The sequence below is a fragment of the Cnephaeus nilssonii genome, assembly GCF_951640355.1.
Source record: "Cnephaeus nilssonii genome assembly, chromosome: 3".
Classification (NCBI taxonomy): domain Eukaryota; kingdom Metazoa; phylum Chordata; class Mammalia; order Chiroptera; family Vespertilionidae; genus Cnephaeus; species Cnephaeus nilssonii.
Genome location: NC_137074.1, coordinates 103,622,643 through 103,648,733, shown reverse-complemented (window position 1 = coordinate 103,648,733; position 26,091 = coordinate 103,622,643). Strand labels below are relative to the sequence as shown.

General features: G+C 39.1%; 2 protein-coding genes across 4 annotated transcripts in view; one reads left to right on the top strand and one right to left on the bottom strand.

Moving 5' to 3' along the window:
- RNF13 (ring finger protein 13) overlaps nucleotides 1-26,091 on the top strand; it is a 180,962-nt gene that overhangs the window by 111,819 nt on the left and 43,052 nt on the right. For all 3 annotated transcript variants that reach the window (XR_013813151.1, XM_079764178.1, XM_079764177.1), the window contains one exon: nucleotides 18,597-18,702. Coding sequence is in view for 2 of the 3 variants with exons in the window: in XM_079764178.1 (XP_079620304.1) it covers nucleotides 18,597-18,702 (106 nt within the window). In the remaining variant the exon portion in view is untranslated. The remainder of the gene's footprint in view (nucleotides 1-18,596; nucleotides 18,703-26,091) is intronic.
- Nucleotides 10,813-26,091, bottom strand: part of PFN2 (profilin 2) — a 67,837-nt gene continuing 52,558 nt past the window's right edge. Inside the window, exon 3 of the mRNA XM_079764252.1 lies at nucleotides 10,813-11,178. Coding sequence (XP_079620378.1) covers nucleotides 11,111-11,178 — 68 coding nt within the window. The 3' untranslated portion in view covers nucleotides 10,813-11,110. The remainder of the gene's footprint in view (nucleotides 11,179-26,091) is intronic.

The window sequence follows — 26,091 nt, the reverse complement described above, 5'->3', positions numbered from 1 at the left end:
TGTCTGTGAAGCTCTTTATCTGACCTTCAATTCTGAATGATAGCTTTGCTGGGTAGACTAATCTTGGTTTTAGGTTCTTGCTATTCATCACTTTGTATATTTATTGCCACTCCCTTCTGGCCTGCATAGTTTCTGTTGAGAAATCAGCTGACAGTCATATGGGTACTCCCTTGTAGGTAACTAACTGTTTTTCCCTTGCTGCTTTTAAGATTCTCTCTTTGTCTTTTACCCTTACCATTTTAATTGTGATGTGTCTTGGTGTGGTCCTCTTTAGATTCCTCTTGTTTGGGGTTCTGTGTGCTTCCTGGACTTGTAAGTATTTCTTTCACCAGGTAGGGGAAGTTATCTGTCATTATTTTTTCAAATAAGTTTTCAATATCTTGCTCTCTCTCTTCTGGCACCCCCATAATTCTGATGTTGGTACACTTGAAGTTGTTCCAGAGGCTCCTTACACTATCTTCATATTTTTGGATTCTTTCTTTTTTCTTTTCCGGTTGGGTGTTTTTTGCTTCTTCATATTTCAAATCTTTGACTTGATTCTTGGGATCCTCTAGTCTGCTGTTGGATCTCTGTATATTATTCTTTATTTCAGTCAGTGTATGCTTAATTTCTGATTGGTCCTTTTTCATATTCTTGAGGGTCTCACTAAATTTCTCGGAGGTTTCTAGAAGATTCTTGAGTAACCTTATAACTGTGGTTTTGAACTCTATATCCAGTATTTTGCTTTCATCCATTTCTTTCATTTGTGACCTGTTTCTTTGTCTCCGCATTTTGGCTGCTTCCCTGTGTTTGTTTCTATGTACTGGGTAGCTGCTAAGTCTCCTTGAGTTGATAGAGTGCCTTGTGTGGTTGGTGTCCTATAGGGCACAGTGTCTCAGCCTCCTCAGTCACCTGAGGTGGACGCTCTTGTTGCACCCCTTTGTGGGCTATGTGCACAGTCTTGTTGTAGTTAAGCCTTGATTGCTGTTGGTATCACTGGGAGGAATTGACCTCCAGGCCAGTTGGTTGTGGTGACTATCTGTGTCTACACTGGAAGATCTGTTGCACAGGAGACACCCTTATGGGGCAGGACTTGCTTCAGTGGGGCTTTGGTGCTCACTGAGTCTGCCCCTTGAGTGTGTCTCTTATGGATGTGAAGAGTTGTAATCCGGTATGATCTCACTCTGACCTCTGGGTACACTGGCTCTTGGATCTCCAAGGAGGTGCAAGGTCAGCCACTGTCTGGGATGCCCAGCAGGAGCTACAGAGAGATCTTCAGATTCCTCCTCTTTGTATGGGGTTTGGAAGTTACCAGATGAGGCCCAGCTGTGAAGCAAGGCCGCTGCTGCTGCTGCCAGGCAGTGGGCCTTCTTTTGGAATCTCTGGGGCTCTCTAACCCAGCTGCAGTTTGTTTTAGGCGAAAGGACAGGCCATTCATATGCAAAAGCCGATGCACACAGCTTGGGTGGGGTTGTAAATTGGGTGGGGCAGCTTCTCTGGGAATCAGCAGGGCGGAGAAAACAGCACTGGCTGTCCTGAACCTGAGAAGTCCCAGGTTCTCCGCATCCTGCACCCCTGTGCAGGAACAATGATTGCTGTGAGCACCTCTAAGAGTAAGCCACCATCGCATTCCTGTCCCAATGCCAGACAGTCCAGTTTCTCCCCATATGTGCCTGGGTCCCCCAGAGTCTCGCCCAGAACTGGAGTTCACAGCAATTGGTAGCTTGTATCACCCTCCCGGTTTAAAGAAGAGCACATCCAGGTGCCAGCACTTTCTGCACCTCCACACCTCTTACCAGTCTCAATGAACTTTCTTCACCTCTCTAGTTGTGGGACTTCCTCTCAGCCAGCTTTCCCACGGTTCTGGGTTGTAGTTGTCCTACCGTTTAGTTGTGTTTTTGATGTGGTTGTGAGAGGCAGCAAGTATAGGTGATTACCTATGCTGTCATCTTGGTTTCTCCTTAGGTATACATTTTTAAAAATTTATTTTCTTTATTGACTATGGTATTACATATGAGTCCTTATCCCCCAATGTGCTCCCCCCCCCCCACTCATGCCCTCACCCCCCCTAGTGTCTGTGTCCATTGGTTATGCTTATATACATGCATACAAGTCCTTTGGTTGATCTCTCCCCCTTACCCCCACCCTCCCCTGCCTTCCCTCTGAGGTTTGATGGTCTGATTGATGCCTCTCTGTCTCTGGATCTCTCACATCAATAAATAATAATTTAAAAAGAGGACTATTATCAAATATTTGATTATCTTGGTGTACAATCTGTTTAGGAAAGATAGGATAACCACTTGATTCTTTTCCTTTACTGTTTTTCAGAATGACTTGGTTTGTTAGCATCTTCCAAAGATGGTTTAATATATATTTAAAGTATCATTGTGAACTTATGAGTTAAAACCTATTTCATATGCTTCAATCCATTGTAGTTATTATCTTTATTGATTTCATAGTGACCCATTTCAGCCTTCTTCAAGTTTAATCCTGATTGTTTTGATGGGAATCTAGGAGCTTTTGATTGCTCCTTGTTTTTGGTGTATAACAAGATGTTCCAGGTCCTTCTTGTTCTTTTCATTCCCCTAACCTGGGACCAGTCATTTCTTCAAGGTCTGGTTCCTTTTAATTGGTTATGGTATTTAGAGAAATACCATAAGACAAATATCACATGATCTCACTTATATGTGGAATTTAATGATCATTGTTTCTTGATTTGTCATTATTTCTAGGGATTTTCAGTGGACAGACCTAGGAAATATATATGTTTTTTATTTGTTTTGTTTTTAATTCTCACCCAAGGATATATCTTTTATTGATTTTGGAGAGAGAGAGGGGGAGAGAGAGAGAGAGAGAAAGAGAGAGAGAGAGAGAACATTGATGTAAGAGAGAAATATCAATTGGTTGCCTCCCGTATGTACCCAGACCGGGCATCAAACCCCTAGGACAGTGGTCGGCAAACTCATTAGTCAACAGAGCCAAATATCAACAGTACAAGGATTGAAATTTCTTTTGAGAGCCAAATTTTTTAAACTTAAACTTCTTCTAATACCACTTCTTCAAAATAGACTTGCCCAGGCTGTGGTATTTTGTGGAAGAGCCACACTCAAGGGGCCAGAGAGCCGCATGTGGCTCACGAGCCGCCGTTTGCTGACCACTGCCCTAGGATAACCACTTGACTAGGAATCGAACTCACAGCCTTTTGGTGTACTGGATGACGCTCTAATCCACTGAGCCACCCGGAAAGGGCCTTCTATATTTTTAAAGATAAAATAAATCATGAGTGCATACTGTTATTTCCAATTTAATTTCAGGGCTATAGGATTTTTACTTTACTTTCTGGATCTTACAACTGCATTTTATTTTTCTGTGCTTGAAGACACCAATATAGTTATTTATATTCTCTTTAAATTACATAATACACACAAACAGACTCAGAAGAGCAATACCAACACTACTTTGACATTTATAAAAAAACAGTTCTTACTGTGCTTAAGGTGTATCATAATAAGGATGTAAAGTCAAATTACGTTGTGTTTTTTTTTTAATTTATTTTTATTGTTGACAGTATTACAGATGTGCCCCATTTGCCCCCATTTTCTCCCCTCCACTTGGTCCCCTCCCCAACTTTAGGCCTTCACCACCCTATTGTCCATGTCCATGAGCTATTCATGTAAGTTCTTTTGTTAATCTCTTCCTGCCTTCCATCCTCCACTCCCTATGAAATCTGACAGTCTGTTCCATGCATCCTTGTCTCTGGACCTATTTTGTCAGTTTATTTTGCTCATTAGGTTCCACATATAAGTGAGATCATATGATATTTGTCTTTGACTGGCTTATTTCGCTTAGCATAACAGTCTCCATGTTCATCCATGCTGTCTCAAAGGGTAAGAGATCCTTCTTTTTTTTTTTTTTTACTGCTGTATGGTATTCCATTATGTAAATGTACCACAGCTTTTATATCCACTCATCTGGATATCCACTGATGGGCACTCAGATCTTGAGTGCCCATCAGTGGATATCCAGATGAGTTTCTGTTTCCAGATCTTGGCTATTGTAAACAACTCTGCTATGAAGATAGGGGTGCATATATTCTTCCTGATTGGTGTTTCTGGATTCTTAGGATACACTCCCTGAAGTGGGATTTCTGGGTTAAACGGCAGTTCCACTTTTAATTTTTTAAGGAAACTCCATAATGTTTTCCCAATTGGCTGCATCAGTTTGCATTCCTACCAGCAGTGCACTAGGGTTCCCTTTTCCCCACATCCTATCCATCACTTGCTGTTTGTTGATTTATTGATGATAGCCATTGTGGCTAGTGTGAGGTGATACCTCATTGTAGTTTTAATTTGCATCTCTCTGATGATTAGTGATGTTGAGCATTTTTTTCATATATCTCTTGGTCATCTGTATGTCCTCTTTAGAGAAGTGTCTATTCAGATCCGTTGCTATTTTTTAATTGGATTGTCTTCCTTTTGTTAAGTTGTATGAGTTCTTTATGTATTTTTGAAATTAAGCCCTTATCAGATGTATCGTTGCCATACAGTGGGTTTTCTTTTCATTTTGAGAGTGGTTTCTTTTGCTGTGCAGAAGCTTTTTAGTTTAATGTAGTCACTTTTGTTTGTTTGTTTGTTTCTATTGCCTTAGAAGATGTATTGGTGAAAATTCTGCTACCTGAGATATGGCTTAGATTTTACTGCCTATGTTTTTTCTTCTAGGATTTTTATGGTTTCAAGTCTTTTATCCATTTTGAGTACATGCTTGTGTATGGTGTAAGTTGGTGGTCTAGTTGCATTTTCTTACATATACCTGTCCAATTTTTCCAACACCATTTATTGAATAGACTATCTTTACTCCACTGTATGCTCTTGCCTCCTTTGTCAAATATTAATTGACCATAATGGTGTGGGTCAAATTCTGGGGTCTTGGTTCTGTTCCATTGTTCTGTATGCTTGTTCTTGTACCGGTACCAGGCTGTTTTGATTACAGTGGCTTTGTAGTATACTTTGATATCTGATATTGTGATCCATCCAACTTTGTTTTTCTTTCTTCAAGATTGCTGAGGCTATTCTGGGTCTTTTTTGGTTCCATATAAATTATTCAGATGTTTGTTCTAGATCTGATAAATATGCAGACAGTATTTTAACAGAGAATGCATTGAATCTATAGATTTCTTTGGGAAGTATGGGCATTTTAATGATGTTAATTATTCCAGTTGATGAACATGATTTATGGTTCTACTTGTTTGTATCTTCCTCTGTTTCTTTTTTCAATGTCTTATAGTTTTCTGAGAACAGATCTTTAACCTCCATGGATGATTTTACTCCTAGGTACCTTTTTTGTTGTAGCAATATAAATTTGATTATTTTCTTAGTTTCTCTTTCTGGGAGTTCATTATTGGTGTATAAAAATGCCATAGATTTCTGAATGTTAATTTTATATCCTGCCACTTTGCCAAATTCATTTTTAATATAGCAGTCTTTTTGTGGAATCTTTCTATGTACAATTTTATGTAATCTGTAAATAATGAGAGTTTGACTTCCTCCTTTCTGATTTGGATGCCTTTTATTCTTTCTTCTTGTCTGATTACTATGGCTAGGACTTCCAGTTCTATGTTGAATAAGAGCTTTGAAAGTGGACATTCCTGTCTTCCTGTTCTTATGGGGAAATGGTTTTAGTTTTTGCCCATTGAGTATTATGTTCGCTGTAGGTTTGTTATATATAGCCTTTATTCTGTGGAGATATATTTCCTCTATTCCCACTTTGCCAAGAGTTGTTATCAAAAATGTGAGCTGTGATTTTTCTAATGCTTTTTCTGTGTCTATTGATATGATTATGTGATTTTTATCCTTCATTTAGTTCATATGATGTATCACATTTATTGATTTATGGATATTGTACCAGCCTGGCTTCCCTGGAATAAATCCCAGTTGGTCATTGGGTATGATCTTTTTAATGTATTGCTGGATTCAATTTGTAATATTTTGTTGAGGATTTTAGCATCTATGTTCATCAGGGATATTGGCCTGTAATTCTCTTTCTTTGTAGTGTCTTTATCTAGTTTTGGAATTAGGATAATGTTGGCCTGGTAAAAAGATCTTGGAAGTCTTCCTTCCTCTTGAATGTTATGGAATAGTTTGAGGAGGGTAGGTGTTAATTCTTCTTTGAATGTTTGGTAAAACTCCACTGTGAAGCTGTCTGGACCAGAGCTTTTGTTTGCTAGGAGGTTTTTTTTTTTATTATTACCGTTTCAATTTAATTATTTTTATTGGTCTATCCAGGTTTCTTTTTTTTATTTCTCTTGATTGATTTTGGGAAGACTGTATCTTTCCAGGAATTTGTCCTTTTTTCCCCAGATTGTCCAGTTTGTTGGCAAATAGATGTTAATAGTATCTTCTTAAAATCTTTTGTATTTCTGTGGTGTTAGTTGTAACTGTGCCTCTTTCATTTCTGATTTTATTTATTTGAGCCCTCTCTCTTTGTTTCTTGATGAGTCTGGCTAAAGGTTCATCAATCTTTAGCTTTTCAACGAGCAAGCTCTTGGTTTCATTGATATTTTTTTGTTTGTTTTGTGTTGTTTTTTTTTTAGTCTCTATGCCACTTATTTATGCTCTGCTCTTTATTATTTCCTACCTTCTAATTACGTTGGTCTTTTCTTGCTGTTTTCTAATTCTTTTAGTTGTAGGTTTAGATAGTTTATTAGAGCTTTTTATTGTTTCTTAAGGTAGACCTGCATGGTATGAATTTTTCTCTCCAGACTGCTTTTGCTGTTTCCCATAGATTTTGAGTTCACTTTTGTTTGTTTCCGGGAAGTTTTTGATTTCTTGTTTGATGTCATTAGTAACCCATCCATTCATTGTTTAATATGTTATTTAGCTTCCATGTGTTTGAATGTTTTTTTAGTGTTTTTATTGTAGTTGATTTCTAGTTTCATGTCATTGTGATCCGAGAAGTTGGTTGATATGATTTCAATCTACTTGAACTTGTAGAGACTTAGTTTGTGTCCTAACATGTGGTCTGTCTTGGTAAATATCTCATGTGTACTTGAGAAGAATGTATTTTCTGCATCTTTGGGCAAAATGTTTTGTAAATATGAATTCATTCCATCTGATCTAATGTGTTATTTAAGGTCACTGTTTCCTTGTTGATTTTTTGACTGTAATACTGACTATCCAGTGATGTCCGTGGGGTGTTAAAAGTCCCCTACTATGACTGTATTGCTGTTGATCTCTCCCTTAAAGCCCTCTAGAAGTTTTATTTTTTTATTTATGTGCTCCTATATTGGGTGCATAAATATTTACCAGGGTTATATCCTCTTGTTGGATCTATCCCTTTAATATTATGTAGTGGCCTTCTTCACTTCCTGTTATGCCCTTTGCCTTGAAGTCTATTTTGTCAGATATAAGTATTGCCACATCTGCTTTTTTCTTTTTTGTTTTGTTTCCATTTTCATGGAAAAGTTATTTCTATCCCTTCATTTTCATCCCGTGTGAATATTTTGTCCTGAGGGGGTCTCTTGTAGATAGTATATCTATGGGTTATGTTTTCTTATCCATTTAGCTATCTCTATGTCTTTTGATTAGAGCATGTAATTCATTTACATTAAAGGTTATTATTGATATGTACTTATTTATTGCCAGATTTTATTCTTTATAGCTATGTTCCTCTCTTCTTATTGCAGTTCCTTTAACATTTCTTGCATTGCTGGTTTGGTGGTGATAAACTCCTTTTGCCTTTTTTGTCTTGGAAGCTCTTTATTTCACTTTCAATTTTGAATGATAGCCTTGCTGGATAGAGTAGTCTTGGTTTTAGACCCTTTTCATTGCTTTAAATATTTCTTGACATTCCCTTCTGGCCTATAGTGTTTCTGTTGAGAAATCAGCTAACGGCCTTATGGAAGCTCCCTTGTAGGTCACTGACTGCCTCTCTCTTGCTGCCCTTAAGATTTTCTCTTTGTCTTTAACGGTTCCCATTTTAATTATGATGTGCCTCAGAGTGGTCTCTTTGGGTTCATCTTTACTGGTACCCTCTACACTTCCTGAAATTGTGTGGCTTTCTTCCTTCACCAGGTTAGTTAAGTTTTCTGTCACTATTTCTTCAAACAGGTTTTCTATCCTTTGCTCGTTTTCTTCCCCCGCTGTTACCCCTGTGATGCAGATGTTATTCCATTTCATGTCTATTTTAAAGTATGTCCTTACTGATTACAGAAAGAGGACAGGAGAGGGAGAGACAGAATCATTGATTGGCTGCCTGCTGCACAACCCCAACTGGGGATGGAGCCTGCAACCCTAGGCATGTGCCCTGACCTGGAAATGAACTGTGACTTCCTAGTTCATTGCTCGATGCATAACCACTGTGCCACACCAGCCAGGCAGCCAATTTTGTCTGTTTTACAGAGTACTATGACAACATCCTTGATCATATATCATGTGCAATTGTTCAAATGTTTATTCATCAAAAGCACCTGCAAGTGCAATTGCTGGAGTATTAACAACTTAATAATTATCTTATTGCCCTCCATAAAATGTGAACCAGTTATGTTTCCACCAAAATTTTAGTAAAGCCAGTGTTTTCTTCAACATTTGCCAATAATATATATTATCTATCTTTTTGATTAGTTATCATTATGATAAAAAAATTCATTGGTTAAATTAGCATTTCTTTATTCATTGGGAACATTTTTATAGACTGATGTCCTTTGTTTATTTTGGTCTTTTTAAAAATTAAACTCATCTAGTAACTTTTTAGTAGGATAGATAATATATTGGATGACGCACAACTTTTGATAATTGTGGGCACTGGAAAGAATTATTTTCGATCCTAGTGAGTAGCAAGATGTATTGGAGATATTGTTGGGGTATGGCTTTTAGGGAATCATTTAATCTCATGGACCTATTTTCTCTTTTGAAAATCAGGGGTGAGAATAAAGAACCTTTTGACTCTAAACTCTCCATCTTCTCTCTCATATTTATAGACTCTAAATTTTCATATTTTTTCCCTAGCATCAGGAACTATGACAGCACATTCAGTAAATGCTGGCGAAATTAAATTGCTGTTGTGCCATCTCAGGATTCTTCAGCAAGACAGAGCACTGTGCTGGCAGCAGAACAGGGTGTGCCACAAGTGTGGACCCAACTGAGCAGTGGGCCTGTCTAGTAGGGATTGTAGGATGTTGGTGAGGAGGTTGTGAGCTTTGTCTGAAAGGAGCAAGCTCAAGCAAGTAGTCATCTGCAATACCAAGGGTGCCCAGCAGTTGGGCTGATCACAGGTCCTTGCCTGGAAATCGGTTTCTAGGAAGGATGGCTTTGGTGTGTGGTTGTACATCCATTGGGGCTTAGTAGTTCGGCTATAGCTCTTTGAACCAAAATGGTGGGGGTGGATATGAAAACAGACAATAAGGCAATATCTCATGTGTCAGCAGAGGGATTGGGAAATTAGAGTGATTATTATTATAAGTTGAGGCTGAGACACCTGGTGTGAAATTAGCTTGGAAAATCATTGAAATGAGAACAAGATACTATTTGAGCAAATCTCAGCTGCAGAGTTCATGGACTGTGTTCTGTTTAGGGGTAGACATGGAGGTCATGTGGTAAGATACTAAAGCTGTTTGAATATTTTTTCAAATACAAATTGATCTGAGATGAATGAGACAGAGATGAATCTGCAGGCTCAGCTGTGGGAGATTGGACAGACAGAGGAAATAGCAATAAAGCTGGAGGACTGATATTCTGTTGTAGTTCTCCATCATATATCACCATCAATATCACCCTCCCACCATTAGCAATTTCGTTAAGAAAAAGTATATCTTGAATGTGCATTTGGCTTTTGATTTAAGATGCTTAAAACCTTCTATCAATTATAGATCCTTGAAAAATTTTCACAGTATATCTTTATTTATTTAAAATTTAAAAATGTTTATTGTTGAAAGTATTACATATGGCTCCCTTTTTCCCCCGTTGACCCCCTCCAGTCTGCCCCCACCCCCCGCCTCAGGCTTTCACCACCCTATTTGTGCCCATGGGGTTATGCATATATATAAATTCTTTGGTTCATTACCTTCTGCCCATCCACCCTGCTGGGCAAGGTTCAGGCAAGCTGCAGAGGCTGCGATGGGCAAGGCTTAGGCAGCAAGTGTGATATGGGGGCGTCGCCTTTCCCTGATCACAGGGTTGCTTCCAGCAAAGGAAGGCCAGAGGCAGCAGCAGTGAGGGAGTGATGGGGGCAGTGCCTTCCCCTGATTAGCCGGTCGCCTCCCGCAGAGGGAGGCCAGACTGCGGCCTAAGCCATCAGTAGGACATCCCCTGAGGTTTCCTGGACTGTGAGAAGGGGCAGGCTGGGCTGAAGGACCCCCCTCTAGTGCACGAATTTCGTGCATCGGGCCTCTAATCTATATATATATAAAAAGCCAGCAACTGTAATGCTGTAACAACTGGTCGCTATGATGCTCACTGTGGCCAGCGAACTGGCCCAATCAGGTACATACGTCTCCTTTGTTCCCCATTGACCCAAGAGCTCTCTATGTGGTTATCTGAGGCTGATCCCTGGCCAGCATTGCAGCTTTATTTATTCCTCTGTTCAAACCTGCTCTTTTGCCATTCTTCCCAGTTACTGTTCTCAAAAGTATCCTTTAATAAGTACTGCCCACTACCGGACTCTATTTATTTATTTATTTATAATTTTTTTAAATTTCTTTATTGATTTAGGTATCACATATTTGTCCTCATCCCCCCATTCCCATCCCACGCCCCTCCCCACGCATGCCCCCACCCCCCTGTTGTCCTTAACCACTGGTTAGGCTCATATGCATGCACACAAGTCCTTTGGTTGATCTCTCCCCTATATCCCCACCCTCCCCCACCCTCCCTCTGGGGCCCGACAGTCTGATCCATTCCTCCTTGTTTCTGGGTCTGTTCTTGTTCATCAGTCTATGTTGTTCATCATTTCCCCTAGATGAGTGAGATCATGTGCTACTAGAAATACACTTACAAGAACCGAAAATGAGACAAGCAATAATGGTTATGGTGACAGGCAAATGAATCAGTCTGTAGTGAGTTTCGTTCTGGGCCAACAGTTCTTTTGAGACCCAATTTCAATGTCAAACAGTTCCTTATGTGCACGTGTCAGCAATATTTCAGTTCTGGATGGTGCACAAATGGTGGTAATGCAGGTCCGACCCTCTCTGGTTTGGTCCTGGGCAACCTGCAGTGACACACGAATCTTTTCTATAAATTTGACTTGGGATCCTTTTTCATTTTTTGCCCAAATGATTTTCCTCCACTACCGGACTCTCCCAACCCGATCAAGGGCAGGGCCAGCCAGCCAAACACCCCACCTCCTTACTCTCCACCAGCCCCTCCCCCAATCGGCCCGCCACCCCTCCTCCTGGCCGGCCCACCTCTGATCGCCCCCCCACCCCAAGAGGGGGTGGGGCCAGCCGGTGAACCTACTGCAGCCCTCCCCCACTGGCCCTGCCCCCGATGGGTCCCCACCACCCTGGTTGGCCTGCAGCCTGTCCCCCTTCCCAGCCCCGCCCATGAATGCCCCTCCCACCACAATAGGGGATGGGGCTGGCAGCCACCCTCCTGAAGCCCCTCCCCCCAGCAGGCCCTCCCCGAATGGGCCCCCACCACCCTGATCGGCCTGCAGCCCCGCTTCCCTGCCTGGTCGCACCCCAGATCAGTCCCCCAACCCTGATCAGGGGCAGGGCCAGCCGGCCAACCACCCAGGACCCCTCCCCCAGGCCGCTGGCCCCTGATCAGCACCCCCTACCCCATTCGGGGGTGGGGCTGGCCGACGCACTACCCACAGCCCCTCCCCATGGCTGACCCTTCCCCCAATCGGCCCCTCAACCCCAATAGGGGACATGGCCCGCTGGCCAATTGCCTGCGGCCCCTCCCACCAGCTGGCTTGGCCCTGATCAGCCCTGATCAGGGCGGGCTGGCTGGCCAACCTCCTGCCATCTCCTCCCAACAGGCCCAGCCCTGATTCACCCCGATTGGGGCCGGGCCAGTGGACCCCACCCGTGCACGAATTCGTGCACTGGGCCTCTAGTTGTATAAAAAAGCCATTGATTTTGGGGTGTTGATTTTGTATCCTACTACATTGCCAAATTAAATCTAGTAATTTTTTTGGTGGAGTCTTTAGGGTTTTCTATTTACAATATCATGTCATCTGTGAATAATGAGACTTGTACTTCCTCCTTTCCAATTTGGATGCCCTTTATTTTTTCTTGTCTGGTTGTTGTGACTAGGACTTCCAGTACTATGTTGAACAAGAGGGGGGAAGTGGACATCTCTCTCTTGTTCCTGTTCTTCGGGGAAATGGTATTAGTTTTTGTTCTTTTGGTATGATGTTGGCTGTCCATTTGTCGTATGTGGCCTTTATCATGTTGAGATATGCTCCCTCTGTTCCACTTTGCTGAAAATTTTTATCAAAAATGGTGCTGGATTTTGTCGAATGCTTTTTCTGCTTCTATTGATATGATCATGTGATTTTTGTCTTGCAGTTTGTTTATGTGATGTATCACGTCTATTGATTTGCAAATATTGTACCAGCCTTGCATCCCTGGAATAAATCCAACAGGGTCATGGGGTATGATCTTTTTAATATATTTCTTGATCTAATTTGCTAATATTTTGTTAAGGATTTTAGCATCTATGTTCATCAGGGATATTGCCCTGTAAGTCTCTTTCTTTGTAGTGTTTTTATTTGTTTTTGGAGTTAGGATAATGCTGGCCTCATAAAACCAGCTTGGAAGTGTTCTTTCCTCCTAGAATTTTTGATATAGTTTGAGGAGTATAGGTGGTAGTTCTTCTTTGAATGTTATAAATTGTATTTTCCTAGGAATTTGTCCATTTCATCCACGTTGACAGTTTGTTGGTATATAGTTGTTCATAGTATTTTATTAAATCCTCTGTATTTCTGTGGTGTCAGTGGTTACTTTATTGCGTTTGTTTCTGATTTTATTTATTTGGGTACTCTCTCTTTGTTTCTTGACTAGTCTGGCTAACAGTTCATCAATCTGGTTTATCTTGTCAAAGAATCAGCTCTTGGTTTCATTGATTTTTTTTTTTTTTTTTAGTCTCTGTGTCATTTATTTATGCTCTTTATTATATCCTCTCTTCTACTTACTCTGGGCTTTTCTTGTTGTTCTCTTTCTAATTCTTTAAGTTGTAGGGTTAAATAGTTTACTATTAATTTTTCTTGTTTTTTGAGGTAGGCCTGTAGTGCTATGAACTTCCCTCTCAGGACTGCTTTTCCTGTGTCCCAGAAATTTTAGGTTGTTGTGTGTTCATTTTCATTGGTTTCCAGGAAGTTTTTGATTTCTTTCTTGATCTCATTGTTAACTCATTCATCTACCTAATAAAAGAGTAACATGCTAATTGACCGTACCTTCGCGATGCCCACCAGCCAGTCAGGAGTGAGTAAGCAAATTAACCCAACAAAGATGGCGGGTTAATTTGCATACGCAGAGTGCCGAGCGGCCGGGGGTGGGTAGGACAATGTCGCCATGGTGACGACACAGGCGTTCTGCACCACCCCAGCCGCTCCAGGCCTCTGGGCAGCGTGGGAGGGAGGAAAGGCAGCTCCGGGCCGGAACGGAAAGGCGACTCCGGGCCAGAGTGGAAATGTGGCTCTGGGCCTGAGCGAAGGCAATGCCAGCATCCAGGGGAAGGAAGGCCCATTTTTGCATGAATCTTCATGCATCGGGCCTCTAGTTGTATAATAACATCATATTTGCCTCTATGTGTTTGAATGTTTTGGGGGTGTTTGTACTGTAGTTGATTTCTAATTTCATTCCATTGTTATCTGAGAAGATGCTTAACATGATTTCAGTTTTCTTGAACTTGCAGAGACTTGTTTTGGTTCCTAACATGTGGTCTATCTTTGTGAATGATCTTTGTGCACTTGAGAAGAATGTATATTCTGCAGCTTTGGGGTGAAATGTTCTATAAATGTCAGTTAAATCCATTTGTCCTTTAGAGTCACTATTTCCTTATTAATATTTTGTTTGTAAGATCTTTCCAGTGAAGTCAGTAGGGTGTTAAGGTCCCCTACTATGACTGTATTGTTGTTGATCTCTCACTTAAAGTCCTCTAGAATTTTTTAATATATTTAGGTGCTCTTATATTGGGTGCATATATTTTACCAGGGTTATAACCTCTAGTTGGATCTATCCCTTTAGTATTATATAGTGACCTTTGTTGTCCCTTTTGATGACCTTCATTTTGAAGTCTATTCTGTCAGATATGAGATTTGCTTCTTTTCCATTTGCATGGAAACTTTTTTTCCATGTCTTTCACTCTCATCCTGTATGAGTCTTTAGTTGTGAGGTGGGTTTCTTGTAGACAGCATATAGTTGGGTCATGTCTTTGTATCCATTCAGCTACCCTATGTCTTTTGATTAGAGCATTTAATCCATTTACATTTACATTTATTATTGATACTTACATATTGCCATTTTAATTCTGTATGCCTAGGTTTTTCTCTTTGTTTCTTCTTTTCATTATAGCGGTCCCTTTAGCATTTGCATTTCTTGTATTGCTGGTTTGCTGGTGATGTACTCCTTTAGCCTTTTTTTTTCTTTTGTGAGAACCTCTTTATTTCACCATCTATTCTGAATGAGAGCCTTGTTGGATATAGTAATCTTGGTTTCGGATCCTTGCTTTCTATTACCTTGAGTACTTCATGCCATTCCCTTCTGACCTGTAGAGTTTCTGATGAGAAATCAGTTGTCAGCCTTATGGGAGTGTCTTTGTAGATAACAGTTTGCTTTTCTCTTGCTGCCTTTAAGGATTTCTCTTTGTCTTTAACTTTTGGCATTTTAATTATGATGTGTCTGGGCATGGGCCTTTTTGGGTTCTTCTTGTTTGGGGTTCTCTGTGCCTCCTGAACTAGTGTGACTTTTTTTTTCCCCCCATGGGGTTAGGGAAGTTTTCTACCATTATTTCTTCAAACAAATTCTCTATCCATTTTTCTTTTTCTGCCTCTTTTGGCACATCTAATATGTGAATATTGTTACATTTCCCTTAAGCTGTCCTTCTGTTTTTTTAATTGTTTTTTCTTTTTGGTTCTCTGATTGAGTGATTTTTTTCTACTCTGTCCTCTAACTCACTGATCCTCAACTTCCTCTAATATGCTGTGTATTCCCTCCAGAGTGTTTATTAGTGTATTTCATCCTTTATTTCTTACTGTCCTTTTTTCACAGTTACTATATATTTTCTCATGCTGTTGAGCATCTTTACCATCCTTATTCTGAATTCTATAACAGATAAATTTCTTATCTCCATTTCATTTATCTCTTTTTCTGGAGAATTCTTTTTTTCTTTCATTAGGGTTTTTTTGGTTGGTTGGTTGGTTGGTTGTTTGTTTCCTAATTTTGGCTGCCTGTTTGGGTCTGTGACTATGTATCAGGTCGATCTTCTATGCCTCTCAATCTTTAGTGCAGTGCAATGTCAAATGCTGTTTCTGACTAATTAGATCAGGCAAGGAATCAAAGCCTCCAGAGACTGCCTCTGTCTATAGACTGATTGGATTCCATCTTGAGTAGCCCTGAAGCACTCATCCACAGGTGTGGCTAGAGTTTTTCCAACAGGGTGGGGCAGTTGCTTCTGCCTAGAGGCTAATTGTTATCTTTTGTCTCTTAATGGGCCTTGTAAACTCCACACTGTGGGGCAATTTGTTTTCCAATAGGGTGGGTCAATTTTCTTCCTCCTAGGCCCGGGGTTGGCAAACTGCGATTTGAGAGCCACATGCGGCTCCTTGGCCCCTTGAGTTTGGCTCTTCCACAAAATACCATGGCCTGGGTGAGTCTATTTTGAAGAAGTGGCATTAGAAGAAGTTTAAGTTTAAAAAATTTGGCTCTCAAAAGAAATTTCAATCGTACTATTGATATTTGGCTCTGTTGACTAACAACCACTGTCCTAGGCCAAAACCACCTGTATAGCAAATGTCTGCCTAAGAAAGATGATCTTCAGAGTATGAGGGAATGTCTCAGATCAGGAACCGGGGTGTCTGTCTTCTGAGCTCTAACCCTAGAGCCCCAACCCTGGCTTCTGCTCACACAGCTCCTATCCATTCTGCCCTCCCTTTGCTAGAGCACAAGGTGAATGGCTGCACATGGAATTTTGTGCATTGTCCTTTAAGAGGGTGCCTGCATTCCAGCCATCTCTCCCTGGCAGGCAACAGCCCTGCTGCTTTTCACAGCCAGAGTTATGTGGGCACTTTCTCAGATCTGGCACTCTCTGCTGGGGGCCCCTACTTGAGGACTACATCCCAGAGTTCTCAGTTGCAACCCCCACAGCTGAGATATCTCTCCTGAACTTTAATTGCTGTCTGTGGGAGCCTGGCCACCCTTTTGCATCTCTGTCCTTCCTACCAGTCTCTATGTGATCTCTGCTTTCCATCCTTGGTTATCAGTAATCTCTCCAGCTAGTCTTCAGTTGATTATTCAGGATTTTTTTTTGTATTTTAGTTGTAATTCTAATTTGGTCCTGGAAGTGTGTCAGTGTAGCATCCACTTATTTCACTGTCATTTTTTAATCTCTTCCTTACAGTATATCTTGATAGTAAACTAAAATGTTTTGAGATATAATAGACAAGCATTAATAGGACATGTTATAGAACATTAGATTTAGAGCACAGACCTATGAATGTTAACATTAGAAAATTCTGGAATCTATTATGTTTCTGTGGTTACACACATGGGAACTTTCCAATATATTTTCTGAATTTCTAGTTCATTGGGTCTTCCTGCTTTTGTTCATTTAGCTTACTCTTGTTACCCAGCAGTTCCATTCATTTCTGAGCAACTCTGGGACTTGTCTCATAGGACAGTGTTTATCTAATTCAGGCTGTAATATTAATATTAAAGAAGAAATAACAGAATGTAAGAAATGTAAGCTTTGCTATTGCTGATATATTTAGATGCTGTGATGGGTTGAATTTAGGATATGCAGTAGTCTGGTTTCTAAACCCTTAATGGTGTTAATTTATAGCAGGTTGGTGGGGGTGCGGGAAGGGAGGTGTGCCCAGGATCATCACCTCATGGACAGGCTCTTGTACCTAAAAGTGGCGCTGCTGACACCACATCTCAGCTTTGGCTTGGGTGGTGCCAGAGGTCTTTTGCCAAGAACAAGGGCATTACTTTCAGAGCTGACCTCATGCGAAAGAGATGGTATCAAATAGAGCGGCTCAGTCCCTGCTTTTCTCTTTTTTACACTGCTGATCCATCAGTCACGTCAGTATTTTATGTAAAGACATAAAAAATGCATGTCATTATTTTGTCATCCGCATTCTGTTGGAATTGATTGAAATAAAAAGTTATTTTTATTCTAGCAGTCTTAGTAAGTTTTGGAGAATATTTAAATTATTGGGGGGAAATTCCTGATATTATCTCTTCTGTTTGTTTTTGTTTCTGGTGAAGCTTGATAGAATGTCTTCGATGTGAGTATAAAAAATAAAGACTTAAAAAAATTGCTTTAGAATATTTTGCTTTCATGTTATTTTTCTTAAGTACTATGGTGTCCTAAGCATCTCTATATGGGGGGAAAAGTCAATCTATTTTTTTTTTAATCAAATTGAGAATTTTTGTTTTGCATTTAATCCTTGAGTTATGAAGTACCTGGCTTCACTACCTATAAAAATCACCCAGCAGTAGGTAACAAAGTAGTGTTGCTGGCACCATGTTAGCCGAGTAGCACAGGAGTACAATGAAGAAATCAGTCATGTTACTACCCAGTGCAAAGACTGAGGATATTTTCTAATGCAGGATTTTGGTGTTTTACAAAATTTGCTCACACAACACAAATAGTATGCCAACTCTGATGAGTTTTATTTCATGAGTACTTACTAATTTTTATAATAGTAATTATTACAGTAACTAACAATATGTTCATAACAAGGGGGAATAGGGCATATAAGTTATGTGCATTCTCCACCCTTCCCCTGACAACATACATATTCATGAAGTTGTGTTGTTCACCCCCCCCCCTCCCCAGTTATGTATGCAGTGGAGAAGATGGAGAATAGAGAGGAAGCTAAAACTCCTTTGAATTCCTTTACCAGTTTTCCATTCCATATCTCACAGATAATGTAGATATTTGCCTCTGGTATAACAAGTTCACGAAAGCATAGAGGGAGGAAGGAGTGTATTTTCACCATTGATGGCTTCAGTTTCTCCATAGGACAGTAATTTGTTTGGAGTGGGGGTTTGTGCTTGACATACTACCTGAGATATTGCCATTATTTTAATGCTGATTGAAATAAAAAGTGCATGTAAAATATTCATACTTTTGCCAGGTTACTAAATTCAGTAAGTAACATGTTTTCAGGATGGAGAACAGTAAGTATTGATTGGCTGATTTCCCCTACCCAGTCTAAAAGCTTCTTTTAATTATATTGACATTATTTTGACCAAAGTGTGAAATAGATTTAAAAATGAAAAAAATCATTCCTTAAATTATTGGAAATTATATATTAGAAAATGAGATGTGTTCAGTGGATTTAATTGTAATATCCAAATGCTTTAAAAAAAGAAAAAAAAACCTTCCTTGGTTTTAACATCATAATTTGGCAACTCTTAATATTTCTAATGTATTAATTCTTTTTTTTTCTAGGGGCCACATTATCTTAGTTCCAGAATTCAGTCTTCCTCTGGAATACTACCTAATCCCCTTCCTTATCATAGTGGGCATCTGTCTCATCTTGATAGTCATTTTCATGGTAGGTAAATTTATTTTAAGTGCTTTTTAAAAAATAGTATAGATGGTCTAAGAAACATTATATTGAGTAATAGAAGCCTTGCTTTAAAAAGTATATATTGTGTGAGTCTATTTGTATAACTGGTTCTGGAAAAGGAAAGATAATTTGGGTAGAAAAAATCAGAACAGTGATTGCTACTGGAGGGTTAGGGAGGGGCGAGGGATTTATTGGGACACCTATGAAGGAACTTTTTGGCATGTGAGTCATGTTCTGATTCTTGAGAGAAGTTTGGGTTATACTAATGCCTGATTCACCAAATTATATAGTTAAGTTTTGTGCATTTCATTGTATGTAAATTTTACCTCAAAAGAAAAGAGAATTTTTTTAAAAAAATTAAATTCTAAATAATGATATACATGGTGAAGTAATTTGGGGGAAGTACACTGATACCTGCAACCTACTTTGTAAAAAATTAATAGAAAAAGGGGTTTATTGATGGATAGATAGAGGGATAGATAGATATGTGATAAAAAGTAGCCTAATAAAATGTTCGTTGCAGAATCTAGGTAGTGGCCATATGGGTATTTATTTATAAAAATTATTTAAATTTTTCTCTATGTTTGAAAAATTTTATATTAAAATGTAAATAACAAATAGTATGAGGGCTTGAGGTAACCACCAAAACATTGGTTACCCATCAGGACTCTTAGTGGGTCTTCGGGGTCAAAATCATTTTCATAATAATACTAAGATATTTTTGCTTTTATCACTGTCAGTCTCTCAGGGTTTATAGTGGAGGTTTCTAGAGGCTGTATGGTATGTCTTATGAAAACAAATTGAAGACAAAAGCAGATATGAGAATCCCTCTGTGTTCTACCAAAATAGATATTAAAAGAGACTTGCAAAAATATGAAACAATCACACTGTTCTAACATTTTTTGATAAAGAATGTTTCTATCAACATCCAGTGAGTTTAGTATTGTATTTAGTTTATACATTAATTTAAAAATTAAATGGTATCTTTGAAATGTTTAGTCTTCCTATGCTTCTATGGTATTTTTAATTATTTAGGTCTTTCATATCTATCAGTTTAATATTTTCCTGTAAATATTTTGCATGTCTTTTGTTAGACTTTTTTGAAATTGCATTTTCTAATTAGTTATTACTAAGATATAAGAACATTATTGATTTTTTACAATAAACTTAATTTTGGAATAACAATAAGATTTACAGAAAAATCACAAAGAAGAGAGCTCCTGTATATTTCTCATCTAGTTTCTCCTTTTGTTAACATTTTACATTATAATGGTACATTTGTCAAAACTAAGAAACTGACATTGCTACATTACCAGTAACTAAACCCCAGACTTTGTATGGATTTTTACCAGTTTTTCTATAAATATCCAGGGTACCCCATTGTATTTAGTTATCACATCTTCCCATGACTTTGACATTCTTAAGGAGCCCTGGCAAGGTGTCCTGTAGAATATCCCTCAATCTGATATTTTCTATCAAAGGTGAAATGCCCTTTTCATCATATCATGTCAGGGGTATGTGATCACTGCATAACATCACTGATGATGCTAACCTTTCTCCCTTGGTTAAGATAATGTTTGCTAGGTTTCTCCAATGTAAAGTTACTATTTTTCTCTTTATTCTGTTCTTCCTTTGGAAATGAGGTACAAAGTATAGCCCAACCCTAACGGTGTAAAGGGGCAGGGATTAGGCTTCATTTCATGGGGGTAATAGGGAGTATCTACATATACTAGTATTACTTAGAATTCTTTTGTAAGGAAGATCTGTCTCTTTTGAGTTATTTATCTATTCATTTATTTATTCACTCATTTATTTACATTGATAAGTACTCATGTATGTTTATTTTACACTTGGGGTAAAATACTATATTATTTATTTTTGTTGTCTAAATTATTTGAGCTTTGGCCATTGGGAACTGTGTTAGGCTTACTTCTGTGTGCCTTTGATTTGACCCATCCTTTTTTTTTTTTTTTTAAGTACTTCTTTACTGTCTGATACTGTAAGAAGCTTAAGGCTCATCTTACCTTTTTCTTATCCCAGCCCTAGAATCAGACATTTATCCAAGGAGCCTTGGTTTCTTTTATTGAAGAGTTTTATTTAGAAACTGTGATTTGGACAATGGCCATTATTGATTTTAATACAGTAATTTTATATCTGTAAACTTGCTGAATTCTACTGATCTGATAATTTGAATTTATTGATTCTGTTGGGTTTTCAGTGTAGAAACAAGGAAGTATAGAATGTTAGAACAACAAACAAATAAAAAATACTCTTGGTAAACTGGGAATAGAAGTACCTATCCTTAAGCTAATAAAGATTATTGACTAAAAACTGTAAATAAACATCATTAAATGGTGAATTCTTAGAAACCTTTTCTTGAAAGTCAGGAACAAAAAAGGATGCCTGTTGTACCTGCTATTAGCATTGCATTATATATTCTGGCAAAACATGAAAAAAACACAATGTAAGGATTAGAAATAAACCAAATTTTTAAGAAAATAATGAATGGGTGCTGAATTATGTCTCCTGTCTGTTGTAATGATCATTGATTTTCTTTCTTTATTAACACCTTGCTGACTGGTCACAAGTTAACTCGTGTTTCCACTTACATTAATGTAAGTAATTTTAAGGTGCGAAAGCAATGTAGAGTTTTAAAAGAGTACTCTAGACTATTTTCAAATAAAGATTCACCCTTCAGATTATCAGGAAAATGAAAAGATCATGTTTTACAAAAAAACAGTAATCAGTAGTAAAAATATTCCACTAGGGTGTGTAAAGTATGTTATTGGAAAGAATAGTAAAATACGATATGTATGTAAAACTTGTTTAGTATCATTGCATGTAGATACATGTTATACAATATATCACACTAAAAAATATTAAAAAGAATAAAATATTAAAAAATGTTAAAATATATGCAATATGTTTAATTTTGACATATGTAATATAAATGTAAGATGTGACAAAATTAAGTACGTTTAAGTTTATTTAGATACTTTCATTTAATATTCAAGTACGGAAAAGTAGCTGGGCGCATGGGTGAGTTCTGGCTTAAAATAGCCGGTCAGCAAGGTGTTAAGTTGGATTACATGAATGTGCTTTATAAATTTTAAAAATCCTGTATTTTTGGGATAAACGATTTGATCATGATGTGTAAATTTTGTCTTTGCATTTCAATTATTCACATTTCTAATATGGGTTAGTCAGTTTTACATTTGTACATAGATGTAAAAATTCTAAATAAAACATTAGCCATCTGAATGTCTTAGTAAGATAAAGTTTTAGTTTTATCAAGCTAGAAGAATCTTGGCATCAGAACTAGACAATCCCTTGAGTACTGTTGATAGGAATGTTAAATGGAACAGCCACTACAGCAATTCTTCAAAAATTTAAACATACATTATCTTATGATCCAGCAATTCCACTTTTGGAAATATACCCAAAAGAATTCAAAGTAGGGAGTTGAAACTATGTTCACTAGGCAATCCGATTGTTCATTAATGGGTGAATAAAAATGTGGTATGTACATACAGTGGAATATTATTCAATCTTAAGGAAGGAAGTTCTGACACATGCTACAACATGGATGAACCTAAAGGGCATTATGCCAAGTGAATAAGCCAGTCACAAGGGGACAAATATTGTATGATTCTATATGTGGTACCTAGGGTAGTCAGATTCACAGACCGAAGTAGAATGGTAGTTCCTGGGAGCTATAGGAAAGGGAGAATGGGGAGTTATTGTTTAATGGGTACAGAGTTTTAGTTTTGCAAGATGAAAATAGTTTTATGGATGGATAGTGGTGATTGTAGCACAGTTTGAGTATACTTAATGCCATAGAACTGTACACTTAAAAAATGGATGGAATAGTAAATTTTATGTATATTTTACTGTGTTTTAAATAACATAAAAATAACTGGACATAAAATTAACCCTATAAAATTAAAGCTTTCTCTTATTTTCCATTTTCTAAAGTAAATTTTTCTGAAATTGGAATGATCTGTTACTTGATTTTTTGGTGAATGTTGCCAATAAAATCATCTAGAGTCTACTGACCTTTTTCATAGTTACCTGGACATTTAGATGGTTGTCTACTTCTTCATATTAAATTATATTTCTAAGAAATTACATATTTTGTCTGCTATCAAATATAGTGGCAAAATTTATTTATAATATTGATATCCTATATAATCTATAATAATAAAAGCATAATATGCTAATTAGACTGGAAAGCCGAACGACCTTCTGGAATCTTTCTGGATGAAGCCGCCACGGTGGGGGCCGAGGCAGAGGCAGTTAGGGGTGATCAGGCATGCAGGCGAGTGATTAGGGGCGATCAGGCAGGAAAATGAGCAGTTAGGAGCCAGCGGTCCTGGATTGCGAGAGGGATGTCTGACTGCGGGGATTAGGCCTAAACCGGCAGTTGGATATCCCCCGAGGAGTCCTGGATTGCGAGAGGGTGCAGGCCAGGCTGAGGCACCCCCCCCCCCCATGCACGAATTTCATGCACTGGACCTCTAGTAAAAGCATAATATGCAAATCAACCGAATGGCGGAATGACCAGTCGCTATGATGTACACTGACCACCAGGGGCCAGACGCTCAATGCAGCAGCTGCCCCCTGGTGGTCAGTGCACTCCCACAGGGGGAGTGCTGCTCAGCCAGAAGCCAGGCACACCGCTGGCGAGCACATCAGTGGTGGTGGGAGCCTCTCCCGCCTCCGCTGGAGGCGGGTGGTAAGGAGTGAGGGGTCCCGGACTGCCAGAGCCCCAGACTGCCAGAGGGATGTCTGACCGTTGGCTTAGGCCCGATCTCCAGGGGGATCGGGCCTAAGCCGGCAGGCTGACATCCCCCGAGGGGTCCCGGACTGTGAGAGGGCACAGGCTGGGCTGAGGGACCTGCCTCAGTGCACGAATCTCATGCACCAGGCCTCTAGTATTCACATAACAATTTAAAGAGAATTTCTACTATATGTGGAATGAGTTCTCTTCATAGCCATCTGTGCCTTGAACAATATTGTCAGTGTATCTGTTTTGCCTTTCAAAGAAGTAGACTTTGAGGTTGTCTTTTTTTGTTTTGTTTTTTCCTTTCATTCAACAAATATTTATTTTGCACCTCGAATGAACAGTGATGGCGAACCTATGACACGCGTGTCAGCACTGACACGCGTAGCCATTTCTGATGACACGTGGCCGCTGAGGCCGCCGCATGCCAAGGATGAAACATGTGCTGCTCCTGAGGATGAAACATTTGCGAAATAATGTTTTTTTCCTCAAAGTGACACACTACCCGAGTTATGCTCAGTTTTTTGGCGAAGTTTGACACACCAACCTCAAAAGGTTGCCCATCGCTGAACTAGGCACTTAGGGTCTGAGGATTTATCATTGAACAAAATAGTTAAAAATCCCTGATGTCAAGTAGCTTACATTTCATCTTTTATTTATTTCTTGAATTTCTTATTTCTATTCTTAGCATCATTATTTTTTTTCTTGTATTCTTTTGGGTAACAGTCACTTTAGCAATGACTCATAAATTTTGGTAAGGGATATTTTTATTTTATTTTATTTGCTAAATTTTATTTTCATTGTTTTATATATGTTCCTTTATGATTCTTGGTGGTTCCATCTATGTTAAGGGGACCTCAATTACTATAAGTCCTACTCTTTCACTCATTTGGTCACTCATTTAGTCTTAGGGAAGATGAAGTATCTTATCTGTGTAGTACATTTAGGAAGAGTAAGTTAGGGCATGCTTGACTCAATTCCACCTTTCTTTTGGGACCAACCTGTGTTCAGCTCCTCCAGAGCTGGTTCTGCAGTTCTGGGGGAGGGTGAAGGGCAGGCCTGCTCCATTCCAGAGTTTTCTTTGTCCGTATCTGGGTGGGTTAGGCAATCTAATTCTGTGGTTTAGAAAAAAGTTCTGTCTCTTTCTCCACTGAGTTAGGTACTCCACTTGTCTCCATATGCCAGTTCATCATATTATTTCTCAAGTTATTTATAATACAGTGGTGAAGAGGCATGCTGATTTCTATGATGTCTTCTGTGACTTATGAACTATTTTAAATGTTCAAAGTACATATTTATTCCCGTAACTCCACCCCTTCCCCGACTGATTTCTAATTCAGTTGCATTGTGGTCAGAAAACATTGTATGTTATGGATTATTTGGTATGTGCAGGTTGTAGGCTTGATCCCCAGTGGGGCATGCAGCAGACACCTGATAGATGTTTTGCTCTTGGATTGATATTTCTCTGTTTCCCTCTCCCTTCTCCTCTCTCTAAAAATTAAAAACAATTAAAGAAAAATACTTGCTTTTGGTTATATCTTATAAACATTCCCCGTGTGTGTAAAAATAATTGTAGTATGCAAAGTTCGTATATGTTATTTTGTTTGAGCTTGTGCATTTGTTTTGTCATCTTTTTTTCACTATGTTTAAAACAGCTTTATTGAAATAGTAGAGGCCCGGTCCATGAAATTCGTGCACTGGGCGGGGGGTGGGGGGGTGTCCCTCAGCCCAACCTGCATCCTCTCCAATCTGGAATGCCTCGGGGGATGTACGACTGCCGGTTTAGGCCAGCAGGGGAGGGCAGTTGGGGGCGATCAGGCCAGCAGGGGAGGGCAGTTGGGGACAATCAGGCTGGCAGGTAGAGTGGTTAGGGGCGATCAGGCAGGCAGGCAGGCAGGCAGGTGAGTCGTTAGGAGCCAGCGGTCCCGGATTGTGAGAAGGATGTCCGACTGCTGGCAGTGGGACATCCCCTGAGGGGTCCCAGATTGGAGAGGGTGCAGGCCAGGCTGAGGGACACCCTCCCGTGCCCCCATGCACGAATTTCGTGCACCGGGCCATTAGTATAACATAAAATTGACCCACTTAAAGTGCACAGTTCAATGATTTTTCGTAAATTCACAGAATCATATAGTCATCACAATTGTCTATAGTTTTTTGCACTCTTCTATTTTCTAAAGCAGTGGTGGGCAATAGAACAATATTGTGAGTCACATTTGTTATAATTTTATTTATTTATTTATTTGGCAGAAAACGAACACTTATTGTATATTTTATATAACCAATAACATGCATATGTTATCTCATTATTTTATTTTTTAATCCTCACCCAGGGATATGTTTTTATCAATTTGAGAGAGAGAGAGAGAGAGAGAGAGAGAGAGAGAGAGAGAGAGAGATTGATCAGTTCCTCCCATACTCACCCCTACCGGATGGAACCTGCAACATAGGTATGTGCCCTGACCCAGAATCGAACCTGCAACCTTTTGGTGTATGGGGTGACACTCCATCCCACTGACCCACCCAGTCAGGGCCATATACTATCTCATTTTGTCTTTATTATGATCCCAATAAGTATGAATTATTATCCTCAA